The 18747-nt window shown below is 41.2% G+C and overlaps 1 protein-coding gene across 5 annotated transcripts in view; it reads left to right on the top strand.

Annotated features, from left to right (window-relative positions):
- Nucleotides 1-18747, top strand: part of PCSK5 (proprotein convertase subtilisin/kexin type 5) — a 462318-nt gene that overhangs the window by 258020 nt on the left and 185551 nt on the right. For all 5 annotated transcript variants that reach the window (XM_037998500.2, XM_007969534.3, XM_007969533.3 and 2 more), the window contains 2 exons: nt 9240-9357; nt 11156-11344. In XM_037998500.2, the coding sequence (XP_037854428.2) occupies nt 9240-9357; nt 11156-11344 (307 nt within the window). The remainder of the gene's footprint in view (nt 1-9239; nt 9358-11155; nt 11345-18747) is intronic.

Raw genomic sequence — 18747 nt, 5'->3', positions numbered from 1 at the left:
TGAAAGGTTTTCCTCAAACATCTCTCTTGTCAGTTGCTGAGCCATTTCCTCCCAGCTACATCCATTCTCTTTTCTGTCAATTGGACCATGACCATATGCTTCCAAACTTCCTATCACTCTTAAAGGGGGAGAAAAAAAACCGAAAACCTTTTCCATTCTACTGCCTTCGTTCCATCCCTCCTTTCACAACTAAAAATTCCCAGCAAGTAGTCGAATTAGCTGCATCCATTTCCTTACTGTTCATTCAGTCCTTCCGTAATTCTTTGCAATCTTGTTTCTACTTTTATTGTTTCTACTTCTGCCTTTGAAGAGAAATTATTCTACAACTTTGACCCATCTCCTGCTTGCCATATCTGAAGACCTATTGTCTTCCTCTAGGATTCATGCTCTAGATCAACCCAGTCTAGATCTCTCTTTCTTTTTAATGATGTACAGATATAGCCCTGGTTCTTTGACTCTTTACTTATTCTTTTCTCCCCTTCTTTAACCTTAGTCATTCTCTGAGGTCTGTTGTTTACAGAGGGAGAGAGGGAAGGAGGGAGTTTCTCTCTTTCTTCCTCTCTCTCCCTCCCTCCCTTCCTCTCCCATCCTCTTAATGCCACTGCTTTTCTTTCACATGTCTGCCTTTTTCTCAGTTACAAGTATCATGTCTTCAGTAAAGATTTTCAGTTGTACGTCTTCAACATTGACTTCAACCATTACCAATCTAGAATCTCTGCACAAGGCCCTCTCTGTGTCATTTACAGTTGAGAACTTGTAAAACAGAAGCTATCAATCATCTTTCACAAAACAACTTCTCCCCAAAGCTGACCTCTGTTGTCAGGGGTACCCTTCTGGCCATCACGGTGTTCTTGACTCCTTGGTCACCTCCAGTTTTAATTGCAAAACTCCATTGCTTCTTCCTTACCTGATCTCTCATTTAGAAAATTCACCATTCCCATAACCTGGTTTATAATCTCACATGCCTGCACCATTGCAATAGGTTCCCTGCCCCTGATATCCTGTATAACAAATAGGTTCCTTCTGCCCCTGATATCCTGTATAACAAATCCCAGATTAATCTTTCCAGAATATCAATTCAATTATGTCATTTCCTTGATCGTTGGCACTCATTGCCTCCAGAGTAAATCAAGCCATGCATTCCAGGACCACAGAGCTTCCTTGAAAATGTTACCATTCCAAATATCCTGGTCTCATTACCTTTTCTCCATGAACCCAAATCTTACTGAAGGATTTTAGGGCCATCTCAAGTCTTATTTTTTCTAAAAGGACATCCAGTTCTCAGTAATGGCTTACTTTTCATAAATTTTACAGAAATTTCCCTACTGATATCCATTAAGCTTAAAAATTATTTGAGTTTCATGAAAGTAAAGGAAATGCTCCTGAGAAGCCTAACATAGTGGCAGAAACTGAGAAGGATATGTGGTAGCTTTCTTCTCGGTGAAATGGTGACATTCCCAGTGACGAGGAATAATTTTTCTTTGTTCTTTGCCATCATCACCTCCAACAGTGGGTGAAGAAGGCTCCTTGTGAGGTGAGCTGATGGATGTGTAGCTGGATGAAATAACCAAATCTTTGTAATTACTGTTAACCACTGAGTAAACAGGCATTCACTTGAAATAAATGTTAGCTAAATTTTCTATTCCTTTATCTTATGAGAACTTAAGGGAAAAGCAAAGCAAAACTAAAGGAAAATTAAATAAAGAATTATCTAAAAGTAATATGTAAATAATCCACAAACAGGAATTTTGGCTGCCAGCTAACCAAACTCCCATTTCATTCATTGTTTGCTCAAGTTTTACATCAAGAAGCTCTAGGCTGGGGAACTGACATCTGGTCAATCTAATCTTCAACTAGCCTTTCCCCAAAGGCCCTTGTGGTACATTTTCTATCTTGTTCTCATCTTTGTCCAGACAGTCATTCCTAAAAACAAGCAAAAATGGGATCTGGATATGCTGTGGGTAACATGGCTTGGTCTCCCCAGGCTGGTATAATAGTTTTCCTACTCCTGTTCAAGAAATACCCATTAATTACCTGAAGCAAATTACTTGCCTATTGTAACCATGCTGGGAGCAAATAAATGAAGACTGGTCAGAAGAAAATAAGAAAATAATTTGACACTTTTTTCTTTTCTTAAAATGGAAAGAGGCCCTTGACAGAAAGCAGACATATCTCCTTCTTGTTTTTACTCTGCAAATGAAACAAATAGTAATAAATATGTTTCTGTATGTTCATATAGAATATAATAAATTGTGTGTGTATATATAAACATTATATTCCTATATGTGTATAATGAAGTACATCATACGTGGGGAAGAGGAGCTCCGCAGTATTTTCCTAGTCTGTACTAAAGAACCTGTCTGACTATGTACAACTGCTGACCAAACCCATCCCCAAGAGTAGCTTTGAAGTGCAGGCCCAGGAGACAGTATCTGGAAACTTTCCATGTGCAAGTTCTCGGTAGCGCTGGTGACGGCTGGCATGTTTGAATCTGGCTGGAGTTGTTATGAGAGCCTGAGATTTTAGGAAGAGCAAGGGAAAAATAAAAAACAAACCAGGCAGCCAGGTGCAGTGGCTCACACCTGTAATCCCAAAAGTTTGGGAGGCCGAGTTGGGTGGATCACTTGAGGTCGGGAGTTCGAGACCAGCCTGGCCAACATGGTGAAAGCCCATCTCTACTGGAAATACAAAATTAGCCAGGCATGGTGGTGCATGCCTGTAATCCCAGCTACTTGGGAGGCTGAGGCAGGAGAATCGCTTGAACCTGGGAGGCAGAGGTTGCAGTGAGCTGAGATCACACCATTGCACTCCAGCCTGGGCAACAGGAGTGAAACTCCGTCTCTAAATAAATAAATAATAAATAAATACCAGGCAGCAGAACACAGGTGCCAGCTGCTCCATTTTACTACCCCAAGGGAGTCTGCATTTTTGCAGTGAGAAGCAGAAGAAAGCATTGCAACTATAGTTCTGAATCTCTAAGAAGCTCATGCTCCTTTCGCCCTGAAGTGTAAGAGTACATGAAGAAGAGATAGCGGAGGAAGGGAATAAGACAGAGGAAGAAGTAGGTGTTTCTGGGAGCATTCTGGCTTTCCACTGTCAGATATTTAGGTGTGAAACTGCCAACAGGAGACTGAAAAGTATCACTTCCCACTTTTTCTTTCTTCCTTAGGAAGCTTCATTTTGTTTTCATATTTAGCTGTTTCTTTTTACATTAAAAAAAAAAATTACTTAAGTGTTTACATTATGCCTGTGGGATGTGGCAACTTGGGAAAGTGTCCCAAGGTTCTCTCAGTTGCATGCTCTCCTCCTGTCCTGCACATTTGGCCTGGTTTGATTAGTAGGTGAGGGAGGCACAGGGTACGTGGTGGGAGCAGTTATTTCAGAGCAGGTGGTTCAGCACATTGAGGATCAAAGAATCCCGAGGTGCTAGGACTGCAACAGCTGCAGGCAGCTCTTTGATCTCTGGTTCAGAATTTCTACCCAGCCCACAGATCAAGCAGCCCTCCTCAAGACAGGAATTTGGGTAACTACCTTTTATTCTGGTGGTTTACTTATAGGTAGATGAGAATAGCAACAACTTGATTGATGGCAGCTGACACCCAGCAATCGTGGTTGTCTTTGAGTTCTCCTGCAGTCTGGTCTCACTGTCTATTCCCTGCATACTTACTCTCCCCTTCCCCTGCTGACCATTCACCCGACTATAGGAATGCTGGTTTCCTTGGTGCCTCAATGAACCACACAAAGACTTAATTATCTAACTAGGATGCTCAGTCCTGGCCCCTGCGATGTGCTACCTTCGTCTCCACCTAACTAAATCCTACACATGCATGAAACCTCAATCCAAATATGGATCACTTTCCCCTCAGGTTACCTTAGGTTACTGCAGATTTTGGTTCACATGGATTGAGTACTTACTGTACACCTGGTTCCATGAGGTTGCTTCCTATCCCTTGTATTTGATTGATTTCTTACTCTTTGGATGTCCTTTTATACTTACAGCAATTATACATTTTGGTGCTTTTGTTTCTCAAATTATAAAGTTATTCTTGTCTCACCTCCTACTTGAGTGAGAACACAAATTATTTTCTGTTGCATTTGGATCCCACTGTTGAGTATGGTGTTGAATACAGAGTAGGTGCTTTGCAACCTGAGTGATATGATAATTAATTGGATCAATTTTTAACTTACCTTGGTGAAGTATATTGAAACAGATGCTTTCAAATAATCAAATAATTGAATCTAATTTATCGTCCATGTTTCATATTTTGATGGTTATGTGCATCTGAACAAATAGAAATATAGGTGCAGGATGCCTGACTGCCCTCTAGGAACTAGATTATTGATGTTAACAGTTGGGAGAGTACTGTCTCTCCATAGTACTGTCACATTCCGATTTCAGTTGCACGTACGGTGACCAGTCTCCTGGTTTGCCCAGGAATGAGGGAGTTCCCAGGGCTCAAGCATTTCAATGCTAACATCAGACAGCCCTGAGCAAATGTGGACATTTACTCTCCCTGGTCATAAGGAATAGGGAGGTATTTTAGCTATGCTTTTACGTTAAATACTCAGTAATGGACAGTTGTTACTAAGTTGCATTTTTTCAGGCATAGGCCAAATTTAAAGCTTCTCCTGGGCTCCTTGGAGAGAGTTTTTGGTGCTGCTTGTTGGCCTTATTTTGTTTGCCCTACTTTATGTATTTGTTTGCGGGACGCTGCATAACGCTATGTTTTAGCAGAAAGGTCCTCTTTCACTTTAGGAAGCTCAAACTGTTTGTAACCAGTCAATTCCTTGTAGAGTGATTTACTAATAATCTTGTTAGTATCATCATGAATTATCCATTCAGTGTAATTTTGTAAAACTGTTAAATAGCTGGCTCCAGTAAGGACCATCCACTAAAAGAGATGAACATATACCCAATTTTTCCTGGTTACAGCTTCTTACGCCCAGAAACTTCTTTTTTTTTTTTTTTTTTTTTCCTGCTGAGCTTTCTAGCTTATCTTTAAAATAGAGTCTTTTAGGCCTCCTAGCTGAAGCTGTTGTGTGTATTAACTGAATCTGCTTTCAAACTACACAATTACCTACTTGTGTGCCTAACGATTATCTTCTCTCAGCACTTCTGGTCTCATCAGAAAATAAGAATATACCTGCCAGAGAATATTAACTATTTTCCTATGTTCTCTTGTCCATCTGACTATTCCCAGCAGGGAAGCCTTTGGATACTTTTGAATAAAAACTAGCTGTACTTCTGGTGCAAGATGAAACAGCTTTCCTGAGCTTACGTGCATAAATGAGGCTATGTGTGAGACCTCAGTTGATATCTTATACCTATCAAATGTAAACAGTCCTGAACTCTAAAGGAACAGATATAATGGTAGGCAAGTTTTGCAAACCTCCTTTATTGAAACAGAGCTTGTCCTACCTCACTCCACTAAAAAACAAATTTACTTTCCGAAATGTACTCCAGTAACTTTGCTTCAAGATCTTTAATTATTCCATATACGTACTTTGTTCCCTCAATATGTTTTTAATATTTGATTTTTGAATTTTAACTAAGGTTAAAACTGAATTGAATGTTTCTGCCCCCACTCTTAGGAATGAAAAATTCTATTTGAACTGGTCGGGATTCCTGTTCACACCAATGTTAATAGTGCTCTGATTTCATGCAATTTTGCATTTTACACAGTGCTTGCACAGAGAGGCTTCCTCTTGATCATCATAAAATTATATTCAGGCTCAGCTTTTGCTCTGAAATGGGCATGAGAAATGTGCATAAGTAAGATTACTTTCTTTATGGAATGGCCGTATCGTAACCAACCGTTTGTACGGTATATTTGCTATAATTGTATATTGTAAAATGTGAATATTGGCTCTGTCCTTGAATAAATTTCAAATGTTAAGGGTGACTTTACAGAAATCAGTAATAAAAAGAACAGGTCTCTTAATTTCCCCTTACAATTCCCTAGTAAACACTTTATGACACTTGGTGAATTAAATAACATTTCTCTTCTCGGTACCATTCATTCATTTCACAAATATTGATGAAAGCCCTGCTCCAAGCCAGGCATTTCACAGCCCCTGGAGAGACTCATACTCTGAACCCTTGGGAGCCCCTCAGGATAACAGTAGATGAGCAAGACAGACTTGACTCAAATGGTCACCCAAAAAGTCAATGTTTCTCTCTTTATAGGTCATTTTAAGTATGAAAATTTTATATAAAAAATTGTTAGTGCTTCCAAACTGCTTAATGGCTCTTTCTCCTATTGACACCAGATTTTGAGGGAGTTCATCTGCCCAACACATTTATTGTGCAATTTCCCTTATTGATATATTAACCTTCATTGATCTACTCAGCAACCAGTTTTCTTGTTTATTAATACTGTATTAGTATGAAGTTTTTTTTTCATTGACCAGTCTGCAGTTTAACTGTAGCTAGTCAGCCTCTTTTCTAAGCATCTAGTTTGAGTGTTCCATGAACAGACGTTGTCTCTGGAGGGTAGAAATTGAATTGGAAAAGGAAACAAATTTATGGCCTTCATAAAGTCTCAAGGTGCGTTTCTACTTAACTCAAGTGGTTGTTTAACAGGCATGAAGTGTTTGCTGTATCTGACTCTTCATGTTAATTTATGTCCTCATGGTGGTTAGGTGGACAGTTATGGAGGAGGGGAGGTGGAAATAGGAGCCAGTGCAGCTGAGTGCAAGCGTGGGCGCTCAGGTGGGGCACGTACCTGGTATTGCAGTGACAGCTCAAAGCCTTTGCCCTCTCCAAGTCTCCACCTCCCTTCTCCACACCCCCAACATGGAATCAAATCTTTCATCTTATTTCCCTAAACTGAAATAAAATGATGAGTTGAGCTAGTTTAAAACCACTTGACCCTAGCATGGGGGATATTTAAGGACGATCGGAGGTAGAACTCCTGACATAACATCTTTCAATTTCAATTATTTCCCCGGGGCGGGGGAAAAATCCCATCGACTGTCCATGATGACCTGGTATAGGCTATGGTTAAATGATGAGTAAGAATATAATGATTCTCATGATCTCCACAGTTTAGTTCCTTAAGCCCAAATTTGACATTCTGTATCATGTGAGTACCTCTGTCCCTTTTTAATGAACCCTCATGATGTTATGGAACTAAAACTAAATATTCAGAATTTTTCATAAAAGTTATCAACTTGTGATAAGGTTTTTGATAACTTTCATTTTGTTTACTCTTTTCTGGATAAGATGTTTTACAATGAATATGCTTACTTTTTAATTTAAAAAAAATAATAAAAATTACAGAAGTACATTTTATAAAACTCCTGCCTATATCTGTGCCATAGCGAAGTAGGTTTACTTTTTTTATTTCATATGTCCTATCTGGCTAAGTACCTGTTATTAAAGTAAGGTGACCTTACATTCATATGGTTCTTTACACAGATTTTCTCACATGGAGCTTCTTGAACTTAATAATGTAGATGACATAGATCATAACATCCCAAAACAAGGAAAATGTGTATTATTTTTTCTTGTTTGCTGAGAATTATCAGCAAATAAGCATGAATAAGTCAGTATTTTTTCATCCTAGCACAATGTTCCTTTTTTATATACTATAATTTATTTGTCCTCTATGTGCATCAAGTTCTGTTAACTTAGAACACATAAAGAAACAAGACCCAGTTGCTGTCATCAAGCGGTTTATAATGCAGCTGGGGTAAAAAGACATATGCTGACAGAGAGAGTTAATTGGCAATGCAATTGATGGCACAGATAAAAAGTGCAGTGCCTGATAACAGCGTGTGGCACGTCAAAGGCATTCAAGAAATGATGGATGGATGGAGGGATAGATGATGGATGGATGGATGGATGGGCAGAAGGGCAGATGGACTGACAAATTAATTAGTTACCAGAATAGAAAGGAGAAAAGTCCACTGGTCACAGATAGTCGAATTTCAGTAAATGTCTTTTCACTATTTCATTGGTCAGAGAGTACTTCAAGAAGGAAAAGATAGACTAGCCAGGCCTTCAGGAACTTATAAGAGTAGGGCTTAACTCTGCAGAGAGAAAGAAAGAGGGGTTGTCAGGCCAAGTGCTCAACCTGGACAACAGCAGGGGGGCAGAAAGAGTAGCTTCTGACTAGGGTCTCTAAGAGTGGCCTTGCTAAAGCAAAAGGTTTGGTGATGAGGTTGTTTTGCAGGTAGAATGGAACTACATCTGAGCACACCTTGACCATCAAGCTAATGTATTTATGTAATCCATAAGCATGGGCAGCTATATAAATGTTTGCATAAAGTCATTCATGTGATAATAAAAAATGTTTTAGACAAAAACTGGAAATAGGACATAGTGTTGAATATAAAGTTATAAGAGACAGTTCAATAAGAAGTGGAGATTTTAAGTGCCAACTGGAATTTTAAAGTATTTTTAGAAAGATCTGCTGCACATGTATATATTACTGTGTCAACCAAGTATTCCTGTATCTAATTGAAGTTTCTGAGACAGTTATGTCAAATTCAGCTTTAGATCAATAGGTATGCTAACTGAGAACCAAAAGATCCAAAGACCCGAAGCTGGCATGAAAGTCTAGAGGCCTCCAAATATTTCATGGATCAAGTTTGATAAATTTTGTATATGCTAGAAGAAAAGTAATAATTTATGTCTTCTAAGGTAGTCAACTTAATTACTAGACATGTCAGAACATTGGTGTCTCTTGTATGTAAGTTCTTCTTGCGCTATGAGAAGTCATATACATTGTTACTTCTCGTTAAACCTATTAATTATTTTATCTTGTGAAAACAGTGATGTCATCACTTAAATGCAAGTGATTAAACAGGGGGGCCCTGGAGAAAAACTATGTGCTTTAGAATCTAGTTCGACCAGTGACTTGCTAGTCAATCTTGGCCAACTTTTTCTCTGTTCTTCAGTTTTCTCATTATTGAATGATGATAATAATAATGGCACTAACCTCTGAAGATTGTTGGGAGGACTAAATGTAAAACTGTAAACTAGTGCCTGACATGGAGTAACAATTCATAAATGATAGGCATATTACTGGTAGTGATAGACAATCAGTGAAAACTGTACATATGTCTTATTTTCTTGACATGATTATGTATTTGTTTTGCTGGATTTATTTCTCAAATCATTGCTGGAAAGTTAGCTAGGATCCCACAGGGGTGTATCTGGGCTCTCCACTGAGTGACTTTATAATTCGACATATGTAGCTTAGTGAAGCTAACCAGTCTCTTGCTTTCCACAGTGAGCCATCTTTATGGATTTGGACTGATGGATGCAGAAGCCATGGTGATGGAGGCAGAGAAGTGGACCACCGTTCCCCGGCAGCACGTGTGTGTGGAGAGCACAGACCGACAAATCAAGTAATGCTTGCTGCTGGCAAACAGCATGACAATGCCCCAAAAGAGAGCAAGCCAGTAAATTGCTCAAGACAGCCCCTTGTTGCACACAGAAGCTAAAAGCTTCTGTAGTTTCTCTCTAATGTGACTATGAAATGGTAATAGAATGACTAGGATTTTGAGCTATTGACACTAGTATAGCCCAAGAATCCTTCAAAGAAAAGCATCTTTTGAAAAGGGATTGGGGAATATGCTTACCTCTGGGCTATTGAAGGTTTTCTACTGTCACTATTTCTATTTGACGGTGCAAGTATTCTCCAGAAGTCAGTGTACTTTTAAAAACTGTAACTACTCTATACCGCGTAGTTATCCGAAGAGTGATGCAAAATGTACAGTCAATGAGATTGCAGTTTACTCACAGCTTTCAGGGCCTATTCCCCAGTTTTAGTGGCGTAGACTTGGAGGCTGTGCTGACAAGGTTTGCCAACAGGATTCTATCTTAGTAGGCTTATTAGTGTTTTGCTCTTGGCTTTCTGTTCAGAGGCTTTTCTCTCTGAAAAGTATTTTTGAACCTTGGCTAATGTTGAAACTAGAGACATTGTCATTCTTGAGAAAATGTGTTGGGAAGCAGAAGTAAACCAACTAAAGTTGTTTGAGTTTATTTTCATTCTACTCTTGTAGAATGAAGAATGAGAGAGAAAAAACAAAAGGGTGTGAAAGTTAACCAGTGTTTATTGAGCACTTACTATGGGCCACACCAAGGGCTAGAGACTTCATGTATGTTTTCACGTTGAAGCTGTGTAACAACTTGGGTGTTATTCTCATTTGAAAAACAAGGAAATGGGATCAAAGGAATTATGTGTTTATTCATTCACAAACTCATTCACTAAGTAACTATTTTTATCCCACTTACTGAAAATAAGCGCTGAGCAAAGTATTAGGAATAAAAAGGAGAATAAGTAATACTTCCTACCCTTGTGGAGGTTACAGTCTAATGGAGGCATCACACCCAAAATATAATAAGTAAATAATTACAAATTATAATAAATGAATGTTGGAAATTTTAACAATGTAAAAAATAAGAGATGGGGGATGTGTTTTCACCGGTGGCTCGATGAAGGTCTCAGGGAGGGGAAATTTAAGCTTTGACCTTGAAGGAAGAAGAGTTAGCCATAGGGACATCAACAACAACAAAAAAAGTACTTCAAGCAGAGTAGTGTGTGCAAAGTCTCCAAGGTGGGAAACTTGAATTATTCCAGAGGTTGAACCTGATGCCATTGTGGCTGCAGCCCAGTGTTCAAGGGGAACTGTGGCATAGGAAGAAACTAGAGAGGAAGACAGGAACCTGTAGGCAAGAGGAAAGAATGTGCTGGCGGGTTACAGAGCGAGGAATGTGAACCCCCGTTATGCTAATCCCCAAGCCTCCACTGTACCACAGTACAGTGGTTCTCACAGTGTATCCCTATCACCTGGGAACTTGTTAGAAATGCAAATTCTTGAGATCCATCCCAGACCTACTCAATCATACACTCTGGGACCAGCAGTCTGTGTTTTAACAAGGTGATATCAATGCATACTCAAGTTTGAGATCTATTACCTTCATGAAGATGGAAGAACCTTGTTCCTTTTTCACCTCTCCCTTGCATCTTTCCCATTAACTGGTAATCCTTTCAGTGACCCAGTTATTTGGGTGATAGCACTGTTGTTTAGTATCCAGCTGTCAGCTACTTGTCTTACATTGTAAGTTTATTCCATGCTTCCAGGTTCACTCACCTGAGCTCTATGGTGTCATTTGCTCAAACTCCCTCTCTCTCTGTTATAGGACAATCCGCCCTAACAGTGCAGTGCGCTCCATCTATAAAGCTTCGGGCTGCTCAGATAACCCCAACCGCCATGTCAACTACCTGGAGCATGTCGTTGTGCGCATCACCATCACCCACCCCAGGAGAGGAGACCTGGCCATCTATCTGACCTCGCCGTCGGGAACTAGGTCTCAGCTTTTGGCCAACAGGTACAGCAGTGGTCTCTGCCCACCAGTGTAGTAGTCACAGTGACACTCGGCTATGCCTTAGGGAGAAGGGAACAACTGCTGCTTTCATCTACCCTGGGAACCAGCAGAGGGGGCGCTTAGATGTCAGGATCTCACTGATCATAAGTAGAGAGTGTGAAGCTGCCTATAATCTGCAGACATGGAAAAGTAGGGCATTTAATAGTTGGCTAAGAAAAGGATGCAGGAGAAAAATTGAAGGCCACTTGTTCTTTATCCTACAAAAGAATTGCAGAACACTAACTCGTGAGGCCTCTGAGATCCCCTCCCCCACCATTAAGTATCTGCTGCCATTCGTTACAGATTAACCGAATTCTCTTGGCCAAGCACTTACTTTCAAAAGTTAAAGGAAATTCTAATTTTTTAAAGCAGGTGTTAACAAATTGTTTCTGCACAGGGCCAGGCAGTAAATGTGTGGAGCTGTGTAAGCCCGGTCTTTATCCCTACTCTACTCTGCCATTCGAGTACGGAAGCCACCTAGACAATATAAATGAATAGGCATGCCTGTGTGCCAATCAAACTTTACTTACAGACAGGCAGCAGGCCAGATGTGGCCTGAGGCTTATGGTTTGCTGACCCCTGTTTTTAAGGTTGACTCTTCAGTCTTTTTGTTTTGTTTTGTTTTGTTGAGACGGAGTCTCACTCTATCTCCAGGCTGGAGTGCAGTGGTGCAATCTTGGCTCACTAGAATCACCACCTCCCGGATTCAAGCAATTCCCCTGGCTCAGCCTCCTGAGTAGCTGTGACTACAGCTGCACCCCGCCACACCTGGCTAGTTTTTTGTATTTTAGTAGAGATGAGGTTTCACCGTGTTGGCCAGGATGGTCTCGATCTCCTGACCTCATGATCCACCCGTCTCAGCCTCCCAAAGTGCTGGGATTACAGGCGTGAGCCACCGCGCCCAGCTGACTCTTCAGTCTTTACTGCCCTAGAGGGTATTCAGTTTCTCTTGTTAGCCTCTCCTCCCTGCTTCCTCCAAAACACTTCCCCAGCAGGTAAGTAACTGTGTTTTGTACAGGCCAAGATCCTGCTGAGAGAATATGGCCAGAATGTTCTATCACACATTTTCTTTTGCTCCCTTGGCTTTTTGCGTGATTGGGAGCATGGGAGAAAGTTGTCAGCAAGTGGGACGGAAGAGGGGAGATGTCAGGTTTTCTTGTGATCCTCATTCTCATGGTGGTTCTAAACGACAAACCACAGCCCAAAGCCTAAAGTTTCTTTGATGTTTTTTTTTTCTCCCAGAAGAACATTTAATGGGAGCAAAAACGTTCTTATCCGTGGCATATATAGTTCAAATGAAAGTCAACCTTTTATGTACATATAGCCACTTGTCCACACACCAGGTGACCATGGCAGTGGTGATCTTTGTTAGAACACTAACAACAGGCCAGAGGTGTTGAGAGGCAAGAGGCCCATGAAAGTCTGCACAGCCAACAGTGAGACTGAACTTGCCAGTTGCTTTTGAAAATCCCCAACCTCATCTACTATAGGACAGTGATAAAAGGAGAGAACAATAACTTTTCTGGCCTATAGCAACTAGGAGTACAGAATCTGAAATCTTTTTTTGTTTTGAGATGGAGTCTTGCTCTGTCACCCAGGCTGGAGTGCAGTGTTGGCACAATCTCGGCTCACTGCATCCTCCACCTCCCAGGTTCAAGTGATTCTCCTGCCTGAGCCTCCCCAGTAGTAACATTAGTTAAAATGTTACTAGTGATAATAAATTAATCAGAACTTTGGCCTCTGCCTTTGATCCTAGTTCCCGTAATCTCTAAGTGCCAGGCTCAGATAATGTGGCCCTTGCAGGGTTTGGGCAGCTAGTCCTCTAACCATTTTCTACAAGTAAAATGTACAGCCATTACAGGCACACGCCACCACACCAAGCTAATTTTTGTATTTTTAGTAGAGACGGGGTTTCACCATGTTGGCCAGGCTGGTCTTGAACTCCCAGTCTCAAGTGATCCTCTCGCCTTGGCCTCCCAAAGTGCTGGGATTACAGGCATGAGCCACTGTACCCAGCCCAGAATCTGAAATTTTCATGTGTGTTTTATTTCTGTCTTAGACTTGCTGTGTTCTTTCACATCTAACATCTTCCATTAGTGTATGGGAAACCTGGGTTTAGTACTTTAAATGTGATGTGCCGCTTTGCCAGAATAAGTGTCTGCAGGTGCAAGGAACATAAAGATTCCTCAGCATAGGATCCCTGGGCACTTCTTCATGTCCTCCTCCCACTGCAGACAAAGAGGCCTCAGCGGGCTGCCTGCAGGGTAATTTCAGCTACCTGCCTGAGGTTTCTTTCTAGCAAGCAGAACTTCAGATACACAATTACGTGATTAATGAAGGTCTCTCCAGCTGTTGTTACCGAAGCTAGGGAAGGCCTTTATTTCTTGCTTTTTTTTTCTTTTCTTTACCATTATTCACCTGGGTTTAACTTGAAAACGTATCCCGGTGAAACACTGTGAAGTGCAAAGGTTTGCTTCACATATGTGTGGATCGTGTTCCCCCGAGCCCCCTCCCTTGTAGAAAAACAGTCCCTCCGCTGTTGCTGTTTGCTTGAAACACTCAACCACTTCAGCCTGTCTGGGCTCTTCCTGCATATTCTGCTATTTATTTTTGGCTTCCCCTGAAATGACGTCAGTGAGGAAACTTGTGAGCAGAGGAGCGATGGATTCCATCACAGGCATTTGGTGGATTGCAGTGTTGCTGGCTTCAGGCTCGCATGCATTCTTCAACAGCCGACATCTGCTTTGCTCTTTGCAAAGTGCTGAACACAAGAGTGTTGCATGGCTTGTGTCGGAGAAAAGAAACAGGCATTTCCGAGGCGCGGTGACCGGCGCTCCCATAGTGTACCTCAGTGTCCCTCATCAAGACCACCTGGGAATCAAGTTTGCTCCCAGAATGTGTCTTCTTGGACTGGAGCAGTTTCTTTAAGTGCAGCTCTTGTTTATCCTCCATCTCAGTCCTTGAAATAAGTAGCCACCGAAGAGAGGTAGAGAGCCTGGAGGTTGGAGGGGGCTGGAGATGCCAAGATATGTAAAGGATATTGTGAATTCATTTGTCTACAAGCTCCACAGAATTATTGCTCTGAGCCGCTGACCCTTTCCATGTGAAACAGCTGCACCCGGTCCCAAAACCATGAATGGCCACCTTCCAAGGCCTGGCTCGCCCGTTCCCGCTGTGCTTGACACTGGTAGCGTCCCTCCTACCGAGGCAGCTAAAGAAAGACAGTTTCTTTTGGCACTCTTTCCATCTGGAGTACTCTGAAGCTTTCATTTCATTAGAGGAAACTTCTCCTCAAAACCTCTCAGTCTCTGACCTAGTGACAAGGAGGCCTCACGCCCTCTCACCTTGGCCCCGTTTCAAAGCACATTCCCAGAATGGAGAGCTGGGAACAAGGGCATAGAGCGCGGTGGAGAGGAGGTGAAGCAAAGGCCTACTTTGCTCCTGGTGTCCTTCCTGTCGGTATGCAAGGCAGTCCATCTCCGTGGTGGGGAAAAAAAATGAAGAGGTCAGGTTTTGAAGGAATTTGCCAGAGATGATTGGTAAGAGCAATAAATATTTCCCCTGCCAGATCCTTGTCTTTTTTCCAGAGAAGTCAAGATTTCTCAGGAGGACCATGTAAAGCAAAGAACAAAGATTTTTTTTTTTTTTTTTTAAATAGGAATTCTGAAAAAGTTTAAAACAATGTTTCCCTAGCAGAGGTGGTTTGAGATGAAGACGTTGGCTTCTTGTGGCAGACTTTCCTCATTTTATCTGTCCTACCCCTCTGGGGGCGGGGGTGACTCTTTTCATCCAGAATTAGAATTTCCAACACTGCACACTTAACTAGCCTGGCAGCCAACGTGGAAAACTCCCCAAGGCCTTTGAAGCAGCTCCTCTGTTCCATGGCTTACTCACAGCAGACTGCGTGTTGGCTCCTGGGAGAAGGAACCAGAATCTGGAGGCTCACTTGGCATCACCTCTCCTTTGCAATGAAAAAACCAGAGACCAGACAATGAGGATGAAGCAGAGGGGGAGAGTCCAGAGGATGGTACTGTCCTTTTCAGTATTGACAAAATATACATCCCCGTCTGGAGACCTGAAACTGTGATCATTATGTATGGTTGGTTTTCCAGAAGTCCTCATTTACCTAGACATTTCAGTGAGGAATTTCATCAGAATTGTTCATCTCCTCACCACAGGAATTCCTTGAAAGTCTGTTTTCTGCGAAGTGCTGAACACGTTGATGTACTCTGTGTGGGCCGTCTGGAGCCCCTCAGTGGCTCCCTGTCCTGGCTGACGGGCACTCGCCTGAACTCCTGTGGAGAACAGCTGTTGGAGGAGGAACAGTTTCCCCAAGCATCTGCAGGTGCTAAGCACTGCAAGGCACTCAGCAGCATTCAGAACTCCAGTCCAGCTTGAGCTCTGTGCCCCATTAGCCCGGCGTGCACGCTCCCCTGGCAAGCCCCATGGATCATGCAGTGGGTGGGCACCGTGAGTCAATGGAGAAGTCCTGGAATGGACTTTCCTTTGTTCTTCCCCTGCCCTCCCACCCTCTCCCCTTGGCCTGTATACCCTGCCTAACAAAAAGGCACATTGAATATTCACAGCAAGTGATTTACTTGTATAAAGAGCACGGAGGAGGTCGAGTGTGTAGGGAGAAGCCACGGGGCTTGGGTCCTTTGAAAATGTTTTTAGTGGGAGCAACTTTAGATATAAGCCTATATACTATGACACATTCAAAGTCTGCCTGTGTCAAAATTTTCCAAACAAAAGCTTATCCCAGCAGATTCTTTCTTCAACTGCATTTGTTAGAATTATGAAAAGCTGTCTTTTTTTTTCTTCCTGAATCTCCCTCATTGAGTTTTAGACTTAGCTTAGATGTATTGGCCCTCTGTTCCAAATTTTGGCCTCTGATTGAAAGCTGAAACTTTGCCTCCCTTTCTAAATTTGATTATAGATGAATATCTCTGCTTCTAATTATATCCTTAAATAGAGAGAAGGTATACTTTCTAATCTGCAAAACCTATAGGGTCCTATAATTAAATATGTTTAAAATGTAGTGTTTATGCTTCAGTCGTTTCTGTCACTTCCCTACCCAAATGTTCAATGACAGACTATTGACATTTGTAAGGCATCACGGTGTATAAATGCATCTGTGGCTTGCAGTAAAAATTACACTTTTGCAGTGAATGTTTTACTTTCCAGTAACACCCAACCACGTGAACCTTCTTCCTTCATTCAAAAGAAGGTACAGCCTTTGGAGTTAGACAGAGCTGGGTTTTTCTTGACTTCACTGATATCTGTGTTTCAATTTAGAAAGCCTAATTTTCTCATTTATAAAATAGATGTAATCATATATACCTCACAGAGTTGGTTAGTACATGTAGTAAGATCACGTACAGTTACATACTTAGCACAGTGCCTAGCATAGTAAGCACTTAATAAGTGGTAACTCTTATTTACACCGTGCTTCTTGAAGCACCTGGTACATGACTCTGGTACAGGGGCAGATGACTGGGCCCCTCTCCCAAAAAGTCTTAATTCTAATCAGTCTGGGGTGAGGTCCAAGGATGTGCATTTCTAATAAGCTCCCAGGTGATATTGAAGCTGCCTGTCCACAGACCACACTTTAAATAGCAAGGATTTAAAAGATCATCCAGCTTTTTCATACACATTCTTATTACTTTTGTGTCATCAAAAGACTTGGGAGCAGTATGTTGCTGGATGCTGTGCAAGGAAATTACAAAGGGGCTTATAATGTAAAACAGATACTTCAATAAAAGCCATCTACTTTAAAATGAATTAAATCTTGAGGAAGATTAAGTACTTATGTACCCACAAGAAGGAATGTATTTTGGGGTTGGTGAACGAATTGATAATAGTTTGCATATTGGAAGGTTTTTTACCAGGAAAAAAAGAAAACAAACAAAAAAACCTTATCATTTTGGGTATTACAGACCTCTAGAACCAGTTTCTTTCTCCTTCTCGATCCTAAAGAAGTAGTTGAGATTAGGAAAGAGAGAAAAAGCAAATCGTATATTTTAAATACCCTGTATCAGAAGAACTTATTTAAAACTTACAAAAACCAAACATCTAAAGAAAACAAAAAACTCAACTACGGTGGAGCCGGATGTGTTCTTTGAGCTCTACCTTCAATTGTAATGAGCACTTTAAAAAAATAAAACATAAGGCCGGGCGCTGGTGGCTCACACCTGTAATCCCAGCACTTTGGGAGGCCGAGGCAGGCAGATCATGAGGTCAGGAGTTCAAGCCTGACCAACACAGTGAAACCCCATCTCTACTAAAATTACAAACAAAAAAAAAATTAGCCAAGTGTGGTGGCAGGCACCTGTAATCCCAGCTTCTCAGGAGGCTGAGGCAGGAGAATCGCTTGAACCCAGGAGGCAGAGGTTGCAGTGAGCTGAGATCGCACCACTGCACTCCAGCCTGGGTGACAGAGCGAGACTCTGTCTCAATAAATAAATAAATAAAGAGAGAAAAGAGAAAACTTCCAGGAATATTGTCCTGATGTCTAGTTCTGTAGTGAACGTTAATACTGTTTGAATAGTAGTGGATGATTCTGAAACTAAGATCCATTTACAATTTTAGAAATAATTATATGATAACACATAGCTGTCAGTATTTATAAAACATCTTGTTATTTAGTTGCCATAACATCATAAAAGAGTGCTATAGCCTTGATACATTGGCTAGACTGTTTAAGAGGAAAGGAAATAAAGCTTACAGTAATTATGTAAGTTATTTCCTGAGTTAATTCCTCAAAAGGATATACTACACTTGATGGTCCTCTTTTCTACCAGGCTTCATCCAAAGTAATTTATTTGGAAACCACTTGCAATGATAGGGCTGTGGGGCACCATTTTAATAACTGGATGCATAATTTGTGCCATCACATGCATATATCGTTTCATCAAGCACATGATTATGAAGTCAACTTTGACAGGACAGAATTGCACTGCAAGAGGAGAAGTGGATAAAGGCATGGAGTTAATCTACTTAGGCTTTCAGCACACTGGCTGTGCTTTATTGACATTTTACCCACACTAATAATGTTGGCATGTGTCTGACTTCTTCACTGTTGGCACAGCGCAGACATTCACACTGGGCATTAAACTTGTTAGTTGATAAAAGAAGATCCCACAATTGGAATCTCTGTAGCAGGTTCCATGGTTTGATACTTGATTGTCTTAAGCAAGTATGTTCTTTGCAAGCAAAGCACATCTACAAGCTATATTACCTTTTGTCATACACAGAGATGCAGTTTCCTTTAATGTTACAATGGTAGAAAATAAGAAGTAGCTGAAGTATTGAATCCAGGTTAAAATACACAACAACGTGTACTTATAAAGGACGGAATGAAACTAGAA

This window comes from Chlorocebus sabaeus, chromosome 12 (genome assembly GCF_047675955.1).
Source record: "Chlorocebus sabaeus isolate Y175 chromosome 12, mChlSab1.0.hap1, whole genome shotgun sequence".
Taxonomy (NCBI): Eukaryota; Metazoa; Chordata; class Mammalia; order Primates; family Cercopithecidae; genus Chlorocebus; species Chlorocebus sabaeus.
This window is presented reverse-complemented; position numbering and strand designations above follow the sequence as displayed.